Source organism: Mesoplodon densirostris, chromosome 10, assembly GCF_025265405.1.
Source record: "Mesoplodon densirostris isolate mMesDen1 chromosome 10, mMesDen1 primary haplotype, whole genome shotgun sequence".
Lineage (NCBI taxonomy): Eukaryota > Metazoa > Chordata > Mammalia > Artiodactyla > Ziphiidae > Mesoplodon > Mesoplodon densirostris.
In genome coordinates this window covers 88313260-88340253 of record NC_082670.1, presented here as the reverse complement: position 1 = coordinate 88340253, position 26994 = coordinate 88313260, and the positions used below count along the sequence as shown (strand labels likewise).

Sequence of the window (26994 nt, the reverse complement as noted above, 5' to 3'; positions counted from 1 at the left end):
TACATTGCTTGGTGAAAGTTACATTGGATTTGATCAGAAAAAGATGTGAATTGTGTATTGGTGAAAACATTCTTTATCATTCTATAATGGAAAAAAAGTAGTAAAACTTCTCCACGTGCTTGCCAACTCCATTAATGGATAAATTACACACAAAAAACACACAAAAAAGTCAACAAGTAAGCTTCACCTTACTCAAAAATCTTTGTCTTATGAAATAAGTCATATTTCCCTTTTTACCAAGAGAAGGGATTTGGACGAAACCATTTGCTCTAATTATGTTATAATATTCTTCATCAAATTTGATGCAAAAGCTCAAAATCAATATTAGTCATACCACACTGAGCTCTTTATTAACCAGAAATACGTGATATAAGTTTTTAAACCATATACATTCAGATTCAATAGGCAGATGGTAGCTACTGAAAATTCCCCAAACCGGCACAAGTTAAATTTAAACACAAGTTGATGGTTCACACATTTGGGTAAGGGACTTGGATAAACTGAAACTGAATTTGATGACATTTACAAATATTTGTACTGTTTTCTTGGATGGTTGCTTGATTCTGATGTGGTGGGATTTTTTCCCCTTCTCTCTTCTTCCAGGTCTTTCCCAGGGAAGCTACTGCATTAAGCAATCAGCAGGAGATGAACTAACAGACTTGAATCTCTAGACCAGCTCCTTCATTGATTTACAGGCTCAGGTTACAGAACAGAAAAAGCTGTGACCCCCACGTATTGTGAATCATGAGAATAGTCTGTATGTGTGAGGCCACAGAAAACAGAATATCCCTTTTGCTTCTCATTGGACTTTTATTCAGGACCAACACTTTTCAAAGGGTATTCCAGAAAACACTAATCTCATAGAAAAGGCCACATGGTCAGGACATTTTGGGCAATAATAATGCTTGCAGAATTTTTTTAATGGAAGTAATCTCATTTTGGTTCATCTTATTTAAGAATGTTAGAAGATTTTATGTAAAATCCAGACTTCTGGTTCTCTAGAAAAACTGAAGACATGACAATGCAGTGAACATATCCTCACACAGACATAATTTCTTGCAGCTTCCCATTAGTCAGGGAACGAGCTCTCCATTAGTCAAGGACCAACCAACATGCCTGGATTCTGGAAGCCTTTTACTTGGCTCCCCTTGTTTCAGTCTTTCTTGAAGACACACAGTGTCTTTTGGCATATTAAAGGCTCTGAGAATCCCTCAGTAAATATTTCTATTTATTTTGTTGAAAAAAATTTCCCCAATATATTGGATTATAGATGTTTCTTCCTCTACATCTTGAGATGTACTGTTCTAGATAATTCTTTGGGTTTATGATTTCAGTTTTCACTCCAAAACTTACAGATGAAAATCAATTTCTAATATATCACTTGGTACATGGTTATGGGCCATAAAATTCAAGGAATTCTGATTTGTTGGTATGAATTTTATGCTACCTTCTGGAAAAAGTTTGTGAAAGTATTTAGGAAGCTCAGATTTTGCAATGAGGATTCCATTTCCATTTTGGGATGCTTTTATAGGCATTCAAGATGCAGAACAAATCCTCCTGGTTAGAGTGTTTATATATTCAATCAGACTTCAAGGTATATTGCTAGAGATGAAGGAGCCTCTGGATTTTACCCAGAATTTAACTTAAATATTCCACACTAGGAGACCCGCTGTGTTGCTGATCTAGTAACAGCCCTTAATAACATGTATTCTGGAGAAAAGACTTTGGAGGAAAAAAATACACTTGCAATATGATAGCGTAAGTAACAGGAATTTATAGTACTATTACGCTCTACCAGGTAAACTAGAAGTAGATATTTCCTTCTTATAAGTATCAGCTGAGTAACTCTCAAAAAAAGAAGATGGGGGGCTTCCCTGGTGGCGCAGTGGTTGAGAGTCCGCCTGCCGATGCAGGGGACACGGGTTTGTACCCCGGTCCGGGAAGATCCCACATGCCGCGGAGCGGCTGGGTCCATGAGTCACGGCCACTGAGCCTGTGCGTCCGGAGCCTGTGCTCCGCAATGGGAGAGGAAACAACAGTGAGAGGCCTGCGTACCGCAAAAAAAAAAAAAAAAGAAAAAAAAAAAAGAAGATGGACACAAATTGATCTTTTGGGGGGTGAGCCCAATATGTATCATCCAAGTGATCACTATAGAAGCCCAATAATAGGGTTTGACAGTTCATCCTGCTGGCTGAGAACATTGAACTTATAGTAATGAATTTCTAGTTTTCAAACTATTAGAGTTGGAAATATTGGTTATGATGGCAGCAATGATGTCATGTAAAAAATTCTGGTGGACTATGTGTCACTAAGCGGGTGTTCTCTGGATTTGGCTAAAGCAGACTGAGGAAAAGTAAATGGCAAATGAAGAGGACAAGTAGATTTAGAAAGCAGTTATTTACCACTTTAATAGGGCTGTCCAACATTTGGTCACAAGGGTCATTCTGAAACCTAATTTCTTTAATGGTCTTCCCATCTCACCAGAATAGATCTGAATACTCTTGGAAAAAGCAAATCAAACATAGAAAGATGTGCTGTGATAAGACTTGTTGCTACAGCACTATGTAATTAATGATGTCAGACTTTGGATTTAATCAGAGGACATTTCTTCAGTCTAGGACAGCTATACAAAGCCTTAAGACATTGTATTTACAGAACTTAATACAGGGATCCATATTTGACCATCACTCTGCCAGAGTCTTAATAGCATGGTGGAGCGGCTCCCTCAAGAATCCTCATTTTTCTTATCTGTGGAAAAGCTAAAAATACTTTCCTGGAAGAGGTTAGAACGGTTATTATATACCAGTTGAATATAAAGTATGGTTATGTAAGCCAAGCTTGCATGCTAATATTGCACAGGGTAGAAAACAATAAAACAGGACGATGTGCTTCCTTGGGCCATCTAGTAGAAAGAGAAGGAAACTTTTCACTCAGTATCTTTCTGATCTCTCAGATTCCAGGAGTCCACCTGTAGCTGGAATTCCAGTGTGAGTGCCATGCCGACCTCTCAAAAGGGCACGTGATTTCCTTGTCGATAGAAAAAGAAATAACAACAAAAACAAAACATCCAAAACTCAAAGAGATGCACCAGCCGCCTCAAACTGTGGTACAGTTCATTTTTTGAAGAGAATATATAATATTTCAAAATATTATATATATACATATATTTCAAATGGTACAAAGTAACTATAGATCCAAATTAGAAGACAGTTGATCTTTCTTTGTGATCCCAAAAATGTGCATTGAGAAAACCCGTTTTTTCCTTAACCCACTTTCCATGGTGTTGCCCAAAACTCCGGGTCTTCTCACTCTAGGAGACTTCGTGACACACAGTAAAAGCACTGTGATTATCTGGTAATCAGTCAAAGTGCAAATAAGAAATCCATTTGGCTTCTAATGTATAAGATGTTTTAAATTCTTAAAATGTATTTTCCACAGAGTAGGTTTTCCTTTATTACTATAACAAATGCTTCCGTTAGGTTCTTGGGTGAATCTGAAACCAAAGAAAGAAAGAAAGAAATTTCAGGGAGAAAACAAAATGAAGGCACAAAGAAAGGTGATTAGGCAGAAAAAAAGGACACCTTGAATCTTTAGGATGTTGCTTCTTTCAAGTGAACTAAAGTAAAAAATGTTCAAGTCTAGAGCAGTAGTTCTTAAATGGTGATCAAAGCTTATGGACAGGCCACTGTATCTTTTTTTTATCAATTCATTATATTAATTTTGCCACAATTGAGGAGACAGACTCTTGGAGCAATGCCTATCCAGGACTGGGTTCGTGGGCATGCAATCTAGTTGCAGGGAGCCCTTTGTCGAAAAGGGCCCCTCACTTGGTTCAATGACCAGCAGTTGCCATCTTGAAATTATTAGTAATTTTTGAACAAGGGCCCCTGTGTTCTCATTTTGCACTGGGTTCTTCCTGAACATTACGTAGTCATTCCTATGTCTGTCTGATGAGAATTTCATGAGTAGGAAATTCCATGGCCTTCTCATGTTGGTCTCTTGTAAGATGCAAAGGGGTGGCATTGCCAAGGTCAGATCACGTTTGTTGAGGAACGTAAGAGACCTTTGCAAGGTGAGAAACTGTTCCACTCAAACAATGACATGGTGTTCAAGGGCAATCAAGGGCATACTCCTATAACTATTGATGCCATGTAATCCATTCAAATATGGTCCCAAAGACTCTTATATTCAGAAGGATGCATGCATGAAGAATCACTGGTTTAGAGCATGAATGAATGATGGTTCTAATAGAGTTGAAGGTTCTACTTTAGCGTTTTAGGACTTAAGGCATTTTTCTTCATCATCTCTTAATTTTTTATAGCTTAGAAATTGAGTATTCTGAGGCCAGGAGTGAAGTCCATTTAAAGCTTTCAGGATTAGGTAGGAACAGTCATACACCACACACATTTGCATTCAAAAGTTGGTTGGACCAGGGGCTGAATGTATGAGAAGTCTTCACACATTTTTTTATTCTTCCATATAAATAACAGATCCTTCCAAACCTTGGTTTCCTACAGTCCAGTGGTGTTTATCACATTTTGTTTCACTGTCTTCTTTTTTACCGAAAGGAGGGAGAAAGCGACATTTCCAAAACTGAACTGGAATTGCCTTTCTTTTATCTGTACTGACCCTCCTCCTCCCCCATCCCACCAAACCTTAGGCCCTAGACTCCACAGAAGACCAGGGGCTGTGTCATGTCCACCATCACATTCCCAAGACTTTAATTTTAGATAACAGAGGCTTAATATTATTTATTAAAGAAATGAATGAGCGCACTTGGATCCAGGGGCAATTGTGATAACATAGTTTATTCATAGTTTATTCTTTAAGAAGATGGTTTACTCTTCTTTCCTGCAATCTCTAAATACCCCTCTCTCCTCCCCCACCATCTCTCTCTCTCTTTTAAAGGCATTTCTCGCAAAACGAATGGACTAGAGATCAAGATTGTGAAGTCTCTCAGAACATTTCTGACCTGGTGGAATTTTGAGGGAAGAAGCTGGAATATGTCAAAACTGGTACCTTACCCTTCAGTGATATAAAAAAAAAAATCAGGGTGATTAGAATGGGTGGAGATATGTAAAGTTAGAGTTGGCATTAGGAGGATGATCCCAGGGGCTGCGGACAAATGATTGTGGTGAATTGTGTTGGGCTAGTCACAGAGAACAGCAAATCTGACAAGACGGCTCTTGTGGTTAGGTGTGTAATCTGAGGTCTGCAACTTACTCTTTTAGGAAATGAAACTTGACTCTACATTGTGCAGTAACTGTTGATTTCCTCGCTAGTGTGAAAGACATTGACATATTGGATTGAAGGAAATCCAAGGTTGCTTGATATTTCCCCAGGTATTAGATCAGATTATGTTCTGGTGTTTTAATCTGCTAATTTTCCTTCCCAAGTGACTTTGGTTTTCTCCTCATTTTATTCCCCTCCTCTTCCTGTCCCCAAACAACCAATGTTCACCTTTTACCTAAAAATTATTACACCATCATCAAACAACTTATTTCTTCTCAGGGGAAGTCTAGCTTTCTAAATGAAGTCATTGTTCCTGAATACACAGGGTATTAGATTTGTTCCTGAATGCATGGACTATAGCCTCCCCACCTTTCAAACTTATGTTTTTGATATATCAGTTTAAAGAAAAGAGATAAACTAATAGGCATCTAAAACCATCAGAAAAAATTCTCTAGTCAATATTTAGGTCGGTTAGTCTTGCTACAAACTCCCAACAAAGCAATTTAATAAAACAACCGAAGCAATGATCAAGCAGGAACAGGGTTAAAATTTAGCCAAGAAACTTCACCCAGATGTACTAAGCTTCTCCCCAGAAGATACCTGTTACCAGTTTTATTGTACCCCAGGCTGGGTTTTTGGAACATGTCTCAAGCATGACTACTTTCTCTCTGTAGGGTGGCATTCAGGAAGCTTCCTCTTTCCCTATGATTTATTCTTCCGAATCTCCTGAAATGGAAGCCTTTGCTTAATTCTACTTATCTTTTCTCCTTCCTTCTAAGATTTATTGTCACCCAGATCCAATTTCCCCAAGGTTTTCCTTAAGATTGTGGCCTGTTACCCTGGCTAGTCCACATTCTGGGGTGTCTGGTTGTTTAAATGAAACACTGAATTTCTACTCTCCACCCTCCTTAAAAAATGAACATCATAAAAATTTAAATGAGACCACATTTTGAACCATCTTTTGTTTATCTACATTTCAAAGAATGATGAGGATTTTCGCTCAGGATGATTAATTTGGAAGTAACCCATATAATAGGGAGGTTTTAGAAAAAAAACTATATAGGGAAAAAGAATGAAGTCCCAGGAATCTTTCTTGCAAATTTCTTTACACTGAAGCTACTTTTAAAAAATAACAGTGTGAAGGAAATTCCCAGTTGCCATTAGTAAGCTGGGTATGTTTCTTCAGTTTTTTGTTTTTGCCTTTTTCTGAGAGAAAGAACTCTTTGAATCAATCCTACACATAAGAACAAAAGAGGTGATTTTCTTTATTCTTCCTTTCACTTTAATAAGGATTTGAATTTTTTACCCTAAAGATTACCTCTTAAAGAACAATGAAAACATATGATTCATAATTAAAATACATCTGTGAATTAAACTGTTTTAAAAGTTAAATTGCTAGAGTCAACATTTGAAGTGTGTAGGCATATTTATACTCCAATGGGGAAAAATACACAGGGCATACTAGAAAAATTCATATAAAACCTATTTGTGGAGCATATGATCTAAGGACTGGTGTTGGCTATTTATACAGAATGGAGCTCCTGTATGTATCATCTGGACTTAATTGGTGTCTTTTGTATTGAAAAGTGCTTATTTCATTGTGAATTTCTTGTAAGGAAGGGAGGAGAAAATGTTAGTCAGTGTACTGTTTGGGTTTTCTTAACCCAAATTTCTTTTAAAAATTCAGCTTTTTCTAGTGTCTTCTTCTGCCTCTAAAGACAGTCTTGAGAATCCTTAGTTGACTTATGTGCCGCGCACATGGCTGTAGAGGACTCTCTTATTTCCTTTCCTGAAATGGATGCACACGTCAGAACAGGTACATCCTCTGCTTTTAACCTGTCTGTAAGGGTGACTTATTTCTCTTATACATTCAGCTGTGTGGACTGTGCTCAGCGCCCTCAGGGGCGTAGTGAACACAGTGTGTACCAGCCTCTGTTACCATAATTGGATTCCACACCATACTTTGGTGATGCCAGAGAATGTCCAGGATGTATTACAACAGGCCTGATGGTTTTAAAACAGACTCTACAAAGGCCAAATCAAAAAAAGTGACGTGGGTCACAAATAAGTAGCACTAACAATTTCTGTGTTTTGTTCCTTTATTTTCTATCTGCCAAAGAGTCTCCTTGTTGGTATTCTTGGAAGTTCACATATCTAAATCCTGAAATGTTTTGATTTGCATTATTGCTCTTTATGGACTTTCAAGTCTGAAGGTACTGTTAAAACAGGGCTCACCATCAATAAAGAGTGATTGGTTATCATTTGGAATAGGAAATGGAGATGGGGCAGAGGATATGTCAGCAATGTGTTTACAACAATGGTGACTGGATTCCAATCGTACTGGCCAAAATTCAGAGTAGCTTAAAACTAACTTGTGAGGGTATCTTCATATTATTTGGTAAAGTCATCTTCAGGTAAAATGTAACCAAAGGGAAACCTGAAATCCATACTCTACCAACTAATTAAGATGATTTTTGGGGTAAGCATCAGGAGCTGGGTTCATTTTCAAATACTCTCTTCAGTAGGTGTCTCATTGAAATGAAATACGATAATCCAGGCAGAGCTTCTGAGAGCATATGATTTCATGTTAGCAAGCTAGGATGGTTCAGGCATCCCTCCTGGGTGCAAGCCAGGGAGGTATAGCCATTTACTGGCTAATGTGGTTAATACAGGCAACTAAATTTGACACACAGTGTCTCCACTTATTTGATATATATAAAAAATTTTTCTTATGGTGTTATGTTTTCTGCATCACAAAGATGCAAGAACCAATTTTATTTTGTGAAAAGACAATTCTGAGAAGAAAGACCAAGGTAAGACTCATAATACAGGGGCTGGAATCAGAGATGCCCTTTTAAATTTGGGTCACCCTTTTGGAAGTCTGCAAGTTCAACAAATTGGAATTTGTAGATGGTGAAGCTTGTTATAAAAAATATCCAAAACTTAAAACACATACACACATAACAGGGCTGATATTCATGTGGTACATGTACATATCACCATACTGGCTCTTAAAATATTGATATACTTTTGTACTGATGAATAAATCATTACTGTCTTAAGTACCCTGACCAAACGCCCCATCAGAACTTCCAGACTTTCCTACGGACCAGTATCCACAGGGTCAACGGCTGGCCTAGCTGACCTCTTCAACCTACTCCAGCATCATGACACCAATGCTGATGGGCTGGGTAGCCTCATACAGGTCGTTACATATTTTGAAGCCAACTCCTGATTTATCCGCACAAAGTAAGAAACGATTATTCACATCAGAGAATTCTTTCACCTCCCTAAAAGAGCATCAAACAATTCCTTTAAAGAACCTTTAGAAGATGGCTGCACTTAAATGCAGAACTATTCAGGAAACCATCTGGATGAATTAGGCTAGACCCTTATTTTATTATCCATTCTGAGCACCATAGATATCAGATGCATAATCCAAATAACTGCCTCACTGCTCCTCTTTCCTTTGGCTGTGGCAACCTAGCTTTATTTATGACTCAGTAAGAGAAACACTAAACTGCTCAGTATGGAAAAGTCAAGTTCAATCTCTAACTTCTTTTTGATGGATGGACGTTGATCTGAATGGTTAAGAATAGTTTCTGTTGGGGAAAAGGCTTCTTCCTCTCCTTTTCAAAGCTTCTCTGGGTGCTGTTTGTAAATGCAACACAAAGGCAAGCAGTACAGTTCGTAACACGCATGAGACATTTGAAAAAAAATGAACTTACTCTTGTGGTCTTGATTTTATTGCCTGTAGCGCACATCCATCCGGAATTATCAGGGAGTGTCTTACACTCTTCTCCTTCTAGACAAGGTTCCATCTCACACCACCATTTCCCAATCACTATGGAGGCTGTGCAAAGACAGGAAAGCAAGTGTGTATGCAATTCATCCAAACAACCTGGGCACCAGGCTGAGTTCTTCTACAGATGTTAATGCTCTTTGAAACACATTAGGTCCTTTTTAACTTTTCATGATTGGCTAAGAATACTCTACTAAGAAGAATGAGATTTTAACTTAAACATCTTAAAATGCAAATATAATTATGCCATCTGGTTCCATCAAGCTACATTTTGTCCACAGTCTCCTTGTATGATGAAAACATACAGAATGGGGATGTTTACTTTTTGGAGGAAATTTTGTGTTAAGTTTGTAGATCAAAGACCTGGTACTTTCTTTTCAGTGAAAGGGACAAAAGGGCTAACTGTTCTTCAGAATGACTAATTGAGCTATTGTTTTCAGAAAGGCCAGTTTATTCACCCAGCATTAGCGTTTATCTCCCACCCTACAGCCTTTGAGATATCAAAGGCTTACCAAAAAAGAAAAAATGAATTGACCAAAAGTATAAAAGAAAACCTGCAAAATTAAAAACAAGTCATAATAAATGAAACTATTTGTTCACAGTCAAAAGTATATTTGATATGAGCTGTGGTTTCCTTTCAATAGGTTTAAGGGGATATGAGTGGAACTTTTAAAACTTGACCCTCTGATAAAATAGCCCTATTTTTCAGGGTGATATTGAGGCTAACCACATTAGGAAGCTGGCAATGAATTTAGTGGATGGATTTATAGCACACTTTTTTGGATAATGAGATTTTATAAAACTGGAGACTAGATTCACTCAGTACAAATCAAGCAGCTCCACATCTTAATAGCCTGAGTGAAAATTTTTTCTGCACGAGCATTGGTCATTTCTGAAGCTGCTCAAGGCATTAGTTTTTTTTTTTTTACAAATCCACCTGGGCATTTTCCTGCAAAATCCTTAAAATGTCTGTGAGTGTTTCTTCTGTGATACTTTCCAAATGGCTGTCTTTACGCTGGACTGAAACTCTAGGTCTTTATCTAAAAAAAAATTTGTCCTTTCCCAACCCCTCACATTTCCACCTTGTCTCCATCATGACGTTTAATTCTCACAACAACAAAGAACCCACATGACATTTCTTAATGTCAAAGAAGATTAATCTTAAACTGAAATGGAGTCCACGCCACAGGGAAGCAGGAGCACATTAAAATTCTCTATCCACCCAGCATTCACTAAAGGGATTAGATTGCTACCTTAGAAGCAGAACGGTTTAAATGTCTGGACATCTACCTGCATTTAGGTTTCCCCCTCTACACTTTTCTTATTTCAGACTTCCCCTCCTTTAGGATACAGTCTTCCTCAAACTTTCCTTTGAATAAAAATTATTCTGCAGGATTATATATGCAAAATCATGTCTACTCTATTATACAGTCAATTTAAGGATTTTTTTCAAGGGTAACTTTGCCTGTATGTGATGCACACCTTATATATGGACCAGACCAAATGGCCGAAGATGCAACTACACTGGATAGGGCAAGCAGAGGAAGTAAAATCTTGCACATAGTTCTATCCTTATGCAGGACAATGTGATAATTTTGGTAAAACACAGACTAATAACAGAAAACACGAATCCTTCACAGGGTCCAAAATGATTATGAACGTTTTGAATGATTTTCTTTTTAACAACAGGTCTCAGCATCAGGGTATGGACTAGAAGCAGCAGCTAGTCAGGAGTCAAGAGGCCTTATTTGTGTGAATTAATAGGTGACAATACTAAATAGAGAAGCATATATTTTGACAGCAAGAAAAACATATGTGGCCTTGAAGGGGGAAAAAAAACCAAACGGCAAAGCTTCCAGTAACGTCAGATACAAGTCAGTGTTTGGCAGTGTTTATTGAGAGCCTTCAATCTGAGGCTCCCTGCCTGCTAGAGCTCAGTCACAAACAGGCCAATCCCAATTGCCATGCTTGTCCCCTTAAAGCCCACCTAATATTTCAATATTGCTGCCCTGCATCTCGACCATCACAAATGGACACTCTCTGACCTTAGCTCTGAGGGGAAACTGCCTTTCCCAGTGGTCTGTGATTTAGAATTTGTCCCTCTTTTTTCACAGGGGCACACAAATAATGAACCACCACTGGTAAGGTCAGACATGCCTCTTTCTAAAGGACCCTGTTCCATCTTCTTTTCACTGCTCTGCCCTCTCACAGCTGACTTACTTTGTTGCAAGCTAACAAAGCACTTTCTCCTCTTTCTCTCAAGCATTAATCTCTCCTAAATGAAAATGTAGACAGTAGGAAAAAGAATACATCTCAAAACCCAAGTATGACTTTTGATTCAAGTTTATAGAGACCACTGGCTTGGAGGGGAAGAGAAAAAGCTTTCTAAGAATAAAAATATCCCAGACCTGCCTACGGTCTCTAGAAACTCCTGTTACACTTGCCTCTTCTAAATGGAGTTTGATGACTTGGCGCTACTCTCTGGCTTATTAGAATCTAGTTCATTTTTCCAGGGTTGCTTTTCTAAAGATGCTATTAGACCTATTTTGTTTCTGCTTTGTGCATTCCACAGTCACCTTAATATATATTATTTTATGGCCTAGGTCAAACTATAGTCTCGCATCCTAGTTTTTTCATGCACTCATATTTCCTGCAATATCTTTAAAAAAGTTCACAAAGAAAGGATCTAAAAATTGCCTCCTCTTCTCCCAATTCGGAAGCTACTGAAAACCTTCTGATTATTGGACAAGGAGTGATCAATTAGATTTAATAAAATGAGCTAATATTAATGATATTTAGTTGTTTTTAAATATTTCTTCTCTTACAGAGATAATTATAATGATAAAACCATAAATAAAAATAATTCTAAAATAGTCTGAATTATAGTGGACAGTTCAATAATAAAAATGATAACTGACATTTCTGAATGCTTCTTTTGTGTCTCTGTGTTAGGTACTTTTTTTTTTTTTTTTTTTTTTTTTTGGAGTACGCGGGCCTCTCACTGCTGTGGCCTCTCCCGTTGCGGAGCACAGGCTCCGGACGCGCAGGCTCAGCGGCCATGGCTCACGGGCCCAGCCGCTCCACGGCACGTGGGATCTTCCTGGACCGGGGCACGAACCTGCGTCCCCTGCATAGGCAGGCAGACTCCCAACCACTGCGCCACCAGGGAAGCCCCTGTTAGGTACTTTTAAATGTATTATCTCAGTCTTCAAAGCAACCCTATGAAGTAGATATTATTATGAACCCATTTTTTTTAGATAAAAAAACTACAGCCCATAACGGTTAAGTAACTTTCCCAAGCTTACACAGGTAGGAAGTTCAGAAATTAACGCAAGAATCCAGGCCTGCTTAACCACAAAATCCATGTTTTCCCTCACGATAGTGCTAACTCATTCTAGTTTTGTATTCAAAATTCATAGGTCTCCAAAAAAACATGCATTGCCTGCTGAGTGGATGAATGAATTCTCTCTGCTCTATTTTTAAAATTTTATCCTATTTTATTTATTTTATTATTTTTGGCTGCCTTGGCTCTTCGTTGCTGCGTGCAGGCTTTCTCTAGTTGTGCTGAGCCGGGGCTACTCTTCATTGTGGTGCACGTGCTTCTCATTGCGGTGGCTTCTCTTGCTGCGGAGCACAGGCTCTAGGCCAGCGGGCTTCAGTAGTTGTGGCACGTGGGCTCTAGAGCACAGGCTCAGTAGTTGTGGCGCACAGGCTTAGTTGCTCCATGGCATGTGGGATCCTCATGGACCAGGGTTCGAACCCATGTCCCCTGCGTTGGCAGGCGGACTCCCAACCACTGCGCCACAAGGGAATCCCTGCTCTATTATTATTGGAAATAAATTTCATATCAACACAAACACTTACATAAAACAAAAAAATTCAGTTTCTTGTAAAATTAACTTAAAAAATAATTTGGGCAAGGGACAGCTGATTACACTTGTTTCTTCTTAGTCTCAGCTACACATTGCTTGATCTCATTAGTTGTAGCATTTTAATAGAAATTCCCATTGGAACACTTTCTGAATACACGAGAAACTTATGAGGTAGATGCGTAACTGCTCTAAGAACTTTTATCACTTAGAAGAACTGAATTAATTAAATATCAGCTGCAAAACCTAACTCTGTCTTATCTGTGGTGATTATGAAAAAGAGTCTTAAAAGTCCCTTTTAACGCTGGGGTTCTGGGATTCTCTCTATGAATGTGCCATGTTCAGAAAAATATCTGATCTTCAACTTTTTCAAGAATGTTCATCTTTCCTTGAGATATTCTTAAAATCACTAAGGGCACTTTAATCATGAGTCTTTTTTATTTTATTTTTTTAACATCTTTATTGGAGTATAATTGCTTTACAATGGTATGTTAGTTTCTGCTTTATAACAAAGTGAATCAGTTATACATATACATCTGTTCCCATATCTCTTCCCTCTTCCGTCTCCCTCCCTCCCACCCTCCCTATCCCACCCCTCTAGGTGGTGACAAAGCACCTAGCTGATCTTCCTGTGCTATGCGGCTGCTTCCCACTAGCTATCTATTTTACGTTTGGTAGTGTATATATATCCATGCCACTCTCTCACTTTGTCACAGCTTACCCTTCCTCCTCCCCATATCCTCAAGTCCATTCTCTAGTAGGTCTCTGTCTTTATTCCCGTCTTGCCCCTAGGTTCTTCATCACTTTTTTTCCCCCTTAGATTCCATATATATGTGTTAGCATACGGTATTTGTTTTTCTCTTTCTGACTTACTTCATTCTGTATGACAGACTCTAGGTCCATCCATCTCACTACAAATAACTCAATTTTGTTTCTTTTATGGATGAGTAATATTCCATCGTATATATGTGCCACTTCTTCTTTATCCATTCACCTGTTGATGGACACTTAGGTTGCTTCCATGTCCTGGCTATTGTAAATAGAGCTGCAATGAACATTGTGGTACATGACTCTTTTTGAACTATGGTTTTCTCAGGGTATATGCCCAGTAGTGGGATTGCTGGGTCATATGGTAGTTCTATTTTTAGTTTTTTAAGGCACCTCTACACTGTTCTCCATAGTGGCTGATAAAAACCCTGCAGAAAGTGGGCATAGAGGGAACTTTACTCAACATAATAAAGGCCATATATGACAGACCCACAGCCAACATCGTCCTCAATGGTGAAAAACTGAAACCATTTCCACTAAGATCAGGAAGAAGACAAGGTTGCCCACTCTCACCACTATTATTCAACATAGTTTTGGAAGGTTTAGCCACAGCAATCAGAGAAGAAAAAGAAATAAAAGGAATCCGAATTGGAAAAGAAGAAGTAAAGCTGTCATTGTTTGCAGATGACATGATACTATACATAGAGAATCCTAAAGATGCTACCAGAAAACTACTAGAGCTAATCAATGAATTTGGTAAGGTAGCAGGATACAAAATTAATGCACAGAAATCTCTGACAGTCCTATACACTAATGATGAAAAATCTGAAAGTGAAATTAAGAAAACACTCCCATTTACCATTGCAACAAAAAGAATAAAATATCTAGGAATAAACCTACCTAAGGAAACAAAAGACCTGTATGCAGAAAAATATAAGACACTGATGAAAGAAATTAAAGATGATACAAATAGATGGAGAGATATACCATGTTCTTGGATTGGAAGAATCAACATTGTGAAAATGACTCTACCACCCAAAGCAATCTACAGATTCAATGCAATCCCTATCAAACTACCAATGGCATTTTTCACAGAACTAGAACAAAAAATTTCACAATTTGTATGGAAACACAAAAGACCCCAAATAGCCAAAGCAATCTTGAGAACGAAAAATGGAGCTGGAGGAATCAGGCTCCCTGACTTCAGACTATACTACAAAGCTACAGTAATCAAGACAGTATGGTACTGCCACAAAAACAGAAATATAGATCAATGGAACAGTATAGAAAGCCCAGAGATAAACCCACGCACATATGGTCACCTTATCTTTGATAAAGGAGGCAAGAATATACAGTGGAGAAAAGACTGCCTCTTCAATAAGTGGTGCTGGGAAAACTGGACAGGTACATGCAAAAGCATGAAATTAGAACACTCCCTAACACCATACACAAAAATAAACTCAAAATGGATTAAAGACCTAAATGTAAGGCCAGACACTATCAAATTCTTAGAGGAAAACATAGGCAGAACACTCTATGACATAAATCACAGCAAGATCCTTTTTGACCCACCTCCTAGAGAAATGGAAATAAAAACAAAAATAAACAAATGGGACCTAATGAAACCTCAAAGCTTTTGCACAGCAAAGGAAACCATAAACAAGACCAAAAGACAACCCTCAGAATGGAGAAAATATTTGCAAATGAAGCCACTGACAAAGGATTAATCTCCAAACATACAAGCAGCTCATGCAGCTCAATATCAAAGAAACAAACAATCCAATCCCAAAATGGGCAGAAGACCTAAATAGACATTTCTCCAAAGAAGATATACAGATTGGCAACAAACACATAAAAGAATGCTCAACGTCATTAATCATTAGAGAAATGCAAATCACAACTACAATGAGATATCATCTCACACTGGTCAGAATGGCCATCATCAAGAAATCTAGAAACAATAAATGCTGAAGAGGGTGTGGAGAAAAGGCAACACTCTTGCACAGTTGGTGGGAATGTAAATTAATCATGAGTCTTGATTTCACCCTTATACCAGGTCATATTGCTGTCAAGCAGAAGAGAGACTGTAGAAGGAGAGTCAATCCATCTTTCAGTGATAAATCATAAATGGAGCAGAAATCTTGTTTCTTTTTTTTTCTCCCCCCTTTGGTTGTTGCCGTTCACTTTGAGGAATTTTCCCATGGAAATAGAAAAAGATAAAATAAGCAATGGCTTAATAAACATAGAAATAAACATCATATTGTCTAAGAACTGCGGTCCCCTTTTTATCATTTCAGCAGATAACACCTGAGTTGCAGTTCAGCAAATGTTTATTGGGTACTTTGCACAGTCAAAGCACTACCTGATTTGCTGAGATTGATAAAATAATGAACATGACATAGTCCCTTCCCTCAGAGCCTACAACTTAGTTCAGGGTTTCTCAATATAGGCACTATTGGCATTTTGGCATGAATTATGGTAAAGAGATAAAATGAACAAAAAGTGCTCCTCCAATAGTAAATACATTAATATACTAGAAGAGCAAATTCACAATGGGGAGTAGGAAAAGAGGAACTCAATAAGATTGTAGAAGTTTCTGAAAGCAAGATGCTTGGGCTTAAAATTTTTTTTTCATTAATTCTTTTTTTTAAGGAAAGTTAAGTCATTGAAGATTCTAGATTCTGTGAGCAAAGGGAGGACATGTTATAGGGATAGTTGGGGAAGATGAATTTGGCAGTGGTGTGCAAGATGCAAGAAGGAAGAAGCAAGCACCTGAAATGCCCGATAAGCCCTACTGCATTGAAACAGAGAACTGATAGGTCTTGATTTTTGGATGCCTGCTCTAGAATTGTGAAGCAGGGCCGAGCTGAACGTGATGTTAGGAACAACTGAGGAAACACTGTTGCCAGTATCTCAACCATATTAACTGTAACCCTAACCACACTGGACTCTAATTATTAGCTTATTAGCTCATGTGCCTGCCTACTCACTAGGTAGTGAACTTCTTGAGGGCACAGATCATATTGCATTCATCTTTGAATGGCATAGAGTAGCTCTAGCCAGGTTTGCCAATTTTAAATGAATGAATGAAAAATGAAACAAAAAGAGAAAGAAAAAAACGTAGTGCCTATATCAAAGGATTGTGAGGGTCACATGAGAAGATCCATCCCAAGCACTTAGCAGAGTGTCTGGCATTCAGCAAATGTTTAATAAATATTAGCTATTACTATCATCATCAGCATCATCATTTTTATTACTCAAAAGAATGAAATCATTCCCAAAGAGAAAAGGCAATTCTTCACAAAGTTAGCGAGTACACCATTGTTTTTCAATATTATGCCAAACTCTCAGCTTGCTTCTATGACTTATGAGAGTTTGAGCATAAATTAAATGATTGAACATATGACTGCATTCATGTTCCCAGAAGTAGGTTATAAGTACATCAATCAAGACAAATTTCCAGGCTCATTTTTGTGCAACCTGTCATGCAGTTTAAAGCAATGGCTGGAACTCCATTAGAGGAATGGGACAGCTCTCCAGCTTCCCTTTTTGCACAGGCTGTTGGAACAGCTGTTCCGATGCTCTTCTTCATAAGACCTGCAGCAACTCCCTGTGTGTGATTGTCTTTATCAAAGCAAACAGAAAATTAAAGGCATTGAATAATATTGCCTATAGACATTTCAAACTCCCTCTTTCCTGTGAGCTCACATTTAAGGATTGGATCCAGTTTGGAGGGATTAGGGAATGGTTAAGTCTCTAAGCTCTTGGGTATGTAACAGAGGGACCCAGGTTTGAACCTTAACTCCATCACTTACTGGTAGAATGGCTTCAGACAGTTCTTTGGTTCAAGTCTCAGGTTCCTGAGTTATAAATGGAGTTAATAAAAATCACAACTGGTTATTGTGAATTTTAGGTGAAATAAGATACTTAGCATAATACCTAATAAACGTTACACTCAACACATGGAAATTACTACTGTTATTTATCCGTATGTCCTCTATCCATCTATGTATGCATTCATGCAATTACCTTTATAGAGAGTGAGTGCCTTCTTTTTTTTCTTAAATGGAAGTTTATCCTAGTTCTGGGAGGCATATATTTGCTTTTGACTGATTAGACTGTACTTCTTGGTAGGATCTATAATATATTTTGGAGACATACATAGAATTAATAGCTGATGATAGGATTCATTAGCACTGCTTCTCTTCTACAAATTCTATTCTAGTGCTTTTCAAACTGAGGCAATTTATCTTGATGAGGCTGGAAGTGAGGATGTGGATTGTGAAATGGGCAGTACTTAAAGACAGAAGATAAATGTGGTACAATTTCCTTGAGTGATAGTTTTCCTTGAAGGTATTTGAAAACAAAAGTTATATTTTATTCATTCAAAAGCTATTCATTAACTACTGTGCTGGACATAAAAGAGACACAGTTCCTACCCTAAAGTGGCATACAATCTCTTGTGGGAGAGAAACACTATATGTAATGATGGGATAATGAGGGGGTAATTTAACCACCAAGTAATCAACCAAAGTGTTTTCATATTAAAGCAAATAAGAATATTTACTATGAGGTAAAAGGCTAACTTCACATGAATTTTAAGATAAAACACAAAACAAAGAAATCTTTTACTTGTCATGGGCAGTCTTATCAGAATGCAGGGGTGCACTTCCTACTGCTTTGAAAAAAAAGCTGTCTGCTTGGTGAGAGAGAATGTTCAGATTTTTTGCCAGCTTAAGGGAACACTCCTAATCCCTGCCAACAATAATATTCCTCTTCGTGGTCTGGACACCAGGGCTGGAGTTTCTGGCTTATTTTGCACTTTCAGTACATGATAACTCTATTCATGCATCCACTTATACTTCAAACACTGGATGTTGGTCTTGCTTTCCCTAAATTGATGGTTTTATTTTAGAATTAAATTCAGCTATATTTTTTTGCGTTTGTGTAGGTACGTAATTTAAAATATGCAGTTAAGAAGGAACACAAAGAATCATGGTTATTAGACAAATTTCCTACTGTACATCCCTTGTATTCTCAAATTTAACATTCTGTGTTAAAGACGAACCCTGAAGTTTACAGTAGATAGTAAGTGTAATTTTGTTAGGACAAAAACATTTTGAGGGCTTCCCTGGTAGTGCAGTGGTTGAGAGTCCGCCTGCTGATGCAGGGGACACGGGTTCGTGCCCCGGTCCGGGAAGATCCCACATGCCGCGGAGCGGCTGGGCCCGTGAGTCATGGCCGCTGAGCCTGTGCGTCCGGAGCCTGTGCTCCGCAACGGGAGAGGCCACAACAGTGAGAGGCCCGCATATCGCAAACAAAACAAAACAAAAACAAAACAAACAAACAAAAAAACATTTTGATGTTCTTATTTTTGCCTACCATAGAAAACTTCACATTTTTCCTCCCGAATTTTAAAAGTAATATATATTCTTTTCTCAAATTCAAAGCATACGGATAATTAGAAAAAGGAAAATAAACACAATTGCATTAGGCAGAGGTAAATTGCTACATTTGGGTATGTTTTTCCTAGACTTTCTCTATGATTATTCCTTACATAGTATCCAGAGTGATCTTTTAAAACGCAAATGATTTCCTATCATTCATCTCTTAAAACTCTCCAACGGTTTCCATCACTTAGAATAAACTCTTTACAATTGGCCTACAGAGACCCACGTTACTTGGTCCTGCCTATTTCTTCAACCATGTCTTCCACCATCCCCACTTCCACCACCCTCCCCCAATTTTGTTCCAATCTCTCTGGCCCTCTAGCTCTTCTGCAAACCTGGAAATCTCTTTTATGATTTGGCTAACCCTCTGTCTGGGCTGTGTTCTCCCAGAATTGACATTAACCAGGACTCAGTTCAATTGTTTGTTCTCTGAGTGGCCTTATCTAAACTAATTCACACCCGCTTACCCTGCCACTTTCCCCTCATGTTCGGCTTTGATTTTCTTCACAGCACATGGTATTACCAAATTCACAGAACATATTTTGTTGGCCTGGATATTTGCCTTTTCCTCCCACTTGATGGTAAGCTCCATTAAAGTTTGGACTTTTTATTTCCAAATGGCTAGAACAGTGCTGCATATAATAGATGATCACTATATATATTTAAAATGGTTGAATAAATGTATATACATAAATAAATTTTTTTGAAAAATCACACCACATATACTGTTTTCTACCCTTCTTTAAAACCTAAACACTGAATCATAAACATTTTTCCATGTCTATTAATAAATGAAATGCCTCATTATTTTAATGCCTGCATAATATTCCATAGGAAGGCTGCATCTTAATTTAACTAATCCCCTACTGTTGGAAATTTAGGTTGTCTTTCTTTGGGGTTGGTTGGCTGATTGCTATTAGTAAGGATGCTTATATGAACAACCTTGCACACATATTTTTGCAAATGTATTTATTTCCCCAGAATGAATTCCAAGGAGTGGAATTTCTGAGTCAAAGGGTAAAAAAAGTTTGGTACTTCTGATATATATCATCAATATGTCCTCCAGAAAATTTGTACAAACTGGTATTTCCCACCCAATGTACCCATTTCTCTGTACAGCTTCACCAACATTGTTAGCATTCTTAACTATTTCAGTGAAATATGGATTTTGTTTGCTTTTTGGGGGGTGCAGAAACATGTGGCTTAACTGGTGAACCCAGCTAACTGCCAGCTTTCATGTTCCAACTTGACTTTCAAAAGAGTGACCTACTATAGTAATAAGGCCTCAATTTCCTTGTGAATAATTCCTCCTCAAAGAATCCAACTGAGAGGGTTGTCACACAATAAAGAGAGCATAGGGAGGTCAGCCATAGTGAAGGCTCTAAGCCAAAAGCAAAACCAAAACCACTACATTGGAGTCCTTAGGGTGCACTGGTATTTCTTGGAGGTCCCCAGTGGATGGAGTGTGCCTACTGCACATGGATCTCTCAGGTTCAACCAACTCAGTGTGGAGAATCTTGCTATTTCAGAATAGAATGTGCATTTACGTCTGTCCTTCTGGAATTCTGTGTCCCTGTGCATATACTTCTATTTGATCCAGTTACATTCACGGCGACAAAATGGGGAAGGGGTTAACCTAGATGTGGGTGTAGAGAAGAACTCCAAAATGGTTCTACATTTTAAATCAAAAGGAATATCAGATTTTAAAATGATATTTACAAGCAACTTTCCAGCCACTTGTACATCTACGTACCTTTTGGGTGCTAGCTCTCTGTGTTCTTATCATGTGATAAATGGCTCTTGGGAGGAATATATTTGTATACCAGCATTTTCTCAATTTGAAAAAGTACTTTATTAGGTTATTATTAGGTTCTATAATATAGTTTTTTTCTAGAATGGCTACAGATTTACCAGAATCAAATAATGTTGGTTAAGTACCCTTTTTTCTTTTCACAGGTAAGGTAATCACTTTTATAGTTATTGATACATTAAAATATCACTTTGGTTGATTCCATTTTGCAAGAAATCCCCAATATTAAATTATTCCCAGAAAATTCTTGGCATCAAGTTCCTTTGCAAAACCAGTGCTTGCAATCTTGGCAGTAATGGGAAAGTTGTACACTGATTGTAAGGTCTTTCATTTTAATTTCATTCCCACTAGAGAAGATTGATATAAATAAAATTTAAATAGAAAACACACTTCAGATGCCAGCAGTGAAAAAGACTTTGTCAGCTTAATGAAAAGGTATCAATTTTCTCGATTTTATTCAATAAGTTGTGAGTCATTTTCTAAATGGATTAGACTAAAGGAAAGTTCAAACTCCCAGTGAGATGCTCTTGGTGCTGATGGAGACTTCAGACAAGGGAGATAGAACAGGGCACACAAAACCTCTTAGGCCTCTTCAGATCTATACAAATTGATGGCAAGTTAGGAGAGAAGTATCTCTAACCCTGAACTCACCTATTGCCTTAGAAGCCAAATCCTGGGGAATTGAACGGGAAACATTGTTTCTCTTATTTTTTTAGGATGACATGCACGGCTGACTGAATTATAACTGAGAACACGGAAATTTTGGGAGGAGTGAGGCTTAGAGGAAGAGGCTGTGTCACTCAGTGCTTTATATGCCTGTCTCACAGATCCTTGATAAAATAACACAAAAACACGCTACAATGCTATTATGTTCACACAGTCTCTGAGGAACACTTTGATGCCTTCTGATTTATTACAGTTAATTTAACTTCAGAAAACATAACCTAACTTTCATGTGAGGATGAAAGGTGTAAACCTTGATCACGGAGCACTCTTGAATCTAGTTTTATTTGTGTGTACATGTTTGAAAGGGCAAGATAATTTGATAATTGGTTATTTTTGTAATTTGGCAAGAACCGCCCAATATCTTTTTGGCACATGCTTTCACTCACCAATCCCTTGAGAAATGGAAAACAACAATCGGTGCTTTATTTTCTCTTACACAATGCCATACAACTAGCATGGTTATTTTGGTGGAATTGTTGGGATGGTTTGGAGAAGCTCAGCTTTGTTTATCAGAAAATATCTAGAGACTATCTGCTCTATGCTTAGCATCCCTTAACATAGGCAGTCTGAGTGACATAAAAGCATGTCAAAGCTTTCACATGAGTTTTAAAGTACATGAGCAAATGAGAGATGATATAAGGTCCTTATCTGTTAAACACTTCATTTCTAAAATATCAAACAACTTTATTATTTTTTAATAAATTTATTTTTGGCCACATTGGGTCTTCATTACTGTGCGAGGGCTTTTCTCTAGTTGCAGTGAGGGGGGGCTACTCTTCGTTGTGGTGCACAGGCTTCTCATTGCGGTGGCTTCTCTTTTTGTGGAGCACAGGCTCTAGGCGCGTGGGCTTCAGTAGTTGTGGCACGTAGGCTCAGTAGTTGTGGCGCACGGGCTTAGTTGCTCCGCGGCATGTGGGATCTTCCCAGACCAGGGCTCGAACCCGTGTCCCCTGCATTGGCAGGCGGATTCTTAACCACTGCGCCACCAGGGAAGTCCCCAAAACAACTTTATTTAAACAACCAGAATGAGCTTTTAGAAACTGCCAACATACATGGGAAAATTCACAATACTGGCACTTTGCAACTTATCATGTTCATGTTGATGATGGTACTAGGAAAGCAAGAAAATCAAAGAAAGCCAGGAATATAAATGTGGCAATGTTTTTGATGAATCCAGCTGCAAAAAGTTCAGAATCATAGTTCTACTGCCTCCAGCCACATGTCCCCTACTCTTCTTGCTAAATTGAAGAACTCAAAGTTTAGCTAAATTGGAAGCAGGATGTAATGCATTCCTAAAGTTCAACAGCAAAACTTAGAAACTAGAACAGTAAGTCCCAGTCTGAGAGCTAAGGATCTCTGAAGGAGGCGGGGAGGACTGTGGTTTCCAGGGTGGTCTGAAAAGCTTTCTTGACTAGCAGTAGTGATTTAGTAATTCTGATTCATTTTTATGTTTTGTATTTACCTTCTCATTATGTCAGGTGATACTAACTTTTCATTTTCTGATTGTAGAAACGGCTGCACATTCTTCTTCTCCCTCTGTGTCCACCCCTTTGAAATGTGACTTTACCTCTCCTCCCATCAGGAAGTGGAGTCTATTTGCCCAGTCCTGCTATCTGGGTTTGGCCATGTGCTTCATTTGGCTAATTAGAAGTTAGCAAACATGACACAAGAAGAAGCTTGAAAGTACTTTTGCTTGGGGATTGCTGCACTTTGGAACCCTGAGCTGACCATGATGAAACGTCATGTAGAGCAGACAGTAGCTATCCAATCTGATGTCCTCCTGGACTAACTAGCCTGCCAACCATCAGACATGTAGCTGAGCCCATCCTATACTCCAGCTCTACAAAGTTCACTGCTAGCCTGTTCCTTAATGCTACCACTTCCTGTCTTGAATATTTATACAAGAGCTGCAACTTCCTTTCATGAAGGAAAGTTCAGGAAAACTGCTGTAATGCTGGCACTTATGTCATTAAATCGATGTCAACAACCCAAACCTCTGGACTTCTTGTTATCCAAGAAAAATCAATTCCTATTACTCAAGCTATTACAGTTGGGCATTCTATTACTTACCACGTAACACAACCCTAAGTAAAACTGAAGGTATTCAATAAATATTTGTGGACTAACTGAATGAATGAATCCAGATATTTGTACCAAGGCCATATCACTGCCATTTCTATCCACTTAGTACTAAATATTCACAATGGTCAAAGACTGATTTTTTGGGGGCATTCAAATTCAGAAATTCAATTGGCCTATAGACAATCCTGAGAGTAGCCTTCTGTCCTCATTATGTGTGTCTCCAATTTGCATGCACAATCAGACCTTCCTTCACAACTCAACAGATGCAGAAGATACAGAACTGGCATAGCTGTATGTAAATTAGGCATTTTCCCAGAGAATTTCAGTGTCAGTGGTAATGTTGAATTTTCTTAATTACAATCCAGATATGCTCACAATGGAGTAATACTAACTGTTATGGTCTAGAGAAGATAAATTCAATTTTACTAAACTATTAAGATTCATTTGGATGTACCATTTGGGCAAGAGGAGGAGCACATATAGAAATTGCTCTCATGGTGAAGTATTTTCTGAGGCTTGCTGGAGCAAAGAAAGAAATTGGGAGAAGACTGAAAATCGGCCATCAAAAGAGAAAGAGAAGGAGAGCAACTAAAGCAAAGGCTTCTAATATTTATTTATTGTTGATTTAAAATCATTTTCTGTTCTACCCACAGTAGGCTGAAACGTATCTCTACCTGAGTCCAAGCCACTGGGACAGAGTCGGAAAATCTTTTTGAATTGATGTGATCTGGGGAGAAGGCAGGTCTGAAGAAATTTTTTTTTCTTATGTTCTGAGTTTTTAAGTTGGCTCTAGCTCAAGTACCTAGCTCAAAAACCATTTTCATTCCAATTTCTGAGATGACAACTTTTCTCAAAGAAAAAACAATCACTGGCACAAATGGCTTAACATGAAATTTTGAGTAAAGGTGTACTGCCTTTGTGTTATAGCATTTCGTTGGGTCCTAAGAGCCCCTTTCTATAAGAAGGATTATATCAAAATTACCTCCTTTCAATTATGAATCTTCTTATGCAGCCTTTCTTGAATAATGTCCCCCCTCAATTCAGAAAGGTAAAGCACATACAGCATGTAAATCCACAAAACACATGCATCCTAAGATCATTTCTGAAATGCATCAGGCTATGTAGTGCAGTTGATACAAAACTATGAGGCAATCATCAGGAATCTCCTAATTGGCCCTGTTCTATTGTGTAGTTTAGACCAGGAAGCTCAACATCTTGAAACATATAGACACATGTATCAACTCATTATTTGGGAGTTGAGAAGAATCATTGACATTTTAGAGAGAAGGAAATTGAATCAAAGGGAGGTTACATAACTTGCCCGTGCTCACACAGCTAGTAAGGGGGCAGAACTGTGAATCGGCCGAAGCAACTTTCTCCAGAGCTGGTTAAAGGTTTGGGAAAGTGATGTCTACGATAAATGTGGAAGGATGAAGAGTAATTTGCAAAGTTATCCAAGTAGAGCTGGGTAATTTCAGTGGCGATAAAGCTGTGCACAACCCAGAAGTGTGAGCTAGAATGCTGTACTCTGGGAACTATTGGTGATTCAGCGTGTCTGGAGCAAAAATGCATGTGTGTTTGTGAGTGAGCAAGGGAGGGTGAGGCTGGGCGCGTTTTAGGTGCTGAGGAATTTGATCAAGGTCTTCTTAAGTAAGTCGGCTTTACAGAAATGCTAATACTGTGGCAAATCAAAGATGCCATGAGGATAATGGAAAGGATCACTTTTGATCCGGAGCAAGCTCTCTCTCATCTTAGGTGATACTGTTTCTCTGTCAGATGAATTTCTTCGCCTGGGCCATGATTCCTCACTGGGAAAGTGCAGTTTAGCAGATGGCACTGGGGGTGAATGAATTCATTTGGCAGAAGCAAGCAGTCTGTCCTCACCAAATATTTCCTTCAGTTCAGATCTCCATCAGGGGTAGCCTGGAGGATGTCTGCTCAGCACCAGTATCACTCCTCCGATTGGAGGTCACGTGACCGCAGGCTTCCACATCTTTCCCTGCACCGAGGCTGTAAAACCAACTAGGGACCCTCGGTTTATAGGCAAGGAACCAGGGTAAAAGAAACTGCAGGAGGCTAAGACCCACGTAAAGAGCTCTACTTGAGTTTTAAGCCATACGGTACCACTTTTAGGAATTCCCTCTTTTACTGAAATGAATTTATATAAAAAGGGAACTTTGTTTCCTTGCTCTAAGTGGTAAACTGGTATCATTTGTTCTAAGGGCAAAAATACAAGTATACCACCTCCCCACGCATACACCAGTTTATTGCATCTAGTTGGATACTGCTGTCTTCCTAAACTGATGTCTTCAGTCTATTTTTAGGAAATTGGCAATTAGTAAATTTTAGAGAGGTGTTAAAGACACAACAGTACCAAACTCTTCTCATTCAAGATATCACAGACAGATAAAAACTGAAAAAGAAGTACTAATTACTCTGTATTCATTGTTATTTAGTGCCATGTCTGTTATTACCTAAAATGATCTCATTATCACCAGTGTTATGATCCCTGCACACTGAACACAATGAAACAATCTCTCTCTGCCTGTCAGTCTCTCCATCTCTTTTATTGACTCTTCTAGTAGCAGGAGTGAGAAAGAGCTAATGCTGTCCTTAGATGCCTTACAATATCCTGACTGCTTTCAATCCAAGACCACTTTTATTTAGATCACATTCAAGAACTAGACACATTAATGAGAGAGATGAATAAACAAAACTGTAAACTGTGAAAGAACTGCAATATTAGTAGCTTAAGTTTTTCAGCTGGCATTCACATTAAAAAATATATCAACCGAGCCTAACATTTCTTGAAGGACAGCTCCATTTCAGTCCTGTCTCCATGATCAAAAGCGCCAGACTGGGAAGTCATTGGTCTGGTATTTTAAGGCATATTTAACGGTTGAATTTGGAAGACAGCTTCCAGTACCTGAATGTCCAGGAAAAAATATTAATCAATCAAGTTTTATTAGTGATGACCAGTAGCAGAAAAAAGCTAAATTCAGCCTTAAAATTTCATTATTACAGTGGGTTGAGTGACCTCCAATATTCCTTAAAAGATGGATGGTCTTGGATTCTGAGAGAAATGAATTTTGAAGATGAAATAGGAAATAGTATGTCATTGCAAAGATGCATAGAGGCACTCTCTCCCGTGAACAGAGACCAACCTGTATCTGCTTTTATTGATCAAACTGAACAATGTGAATTGGATTTTGGGAAGAAATGGCCAATGTAGCCTGTAAACAATGCTTGGTTTCT

At 38.3% G+C, this 26994-nt stretch overlaps 1 protein-coding gene across 1 annotated transcript in view; it reads right to left on the bottom strand.

Annotated features, from left to right (window-relative positions):
• Positions 1-3475: 3475 nt before the first annotated feature.
• Positions 3476-26994, bottom strand: part of TAFA1 (TAFA chemokine like family member 1) — a 487539-nt gene continuing 464020 nt past the window's right edge. Inside the window, exons 3-4 of the mRNA XM_060110896.1 lie at positions 8961-9085; positions 3476-3493 (exon numbers count right to left, since the gene is read on the bottom strand). Coding sequence (XP_059966879.1) covers positions 3476-3493; positions 8961-9085 — 143 coding nt within the window. The remainder of the gene's footprint in view (positions 3494-8960; positions 9086-26994) is intronic.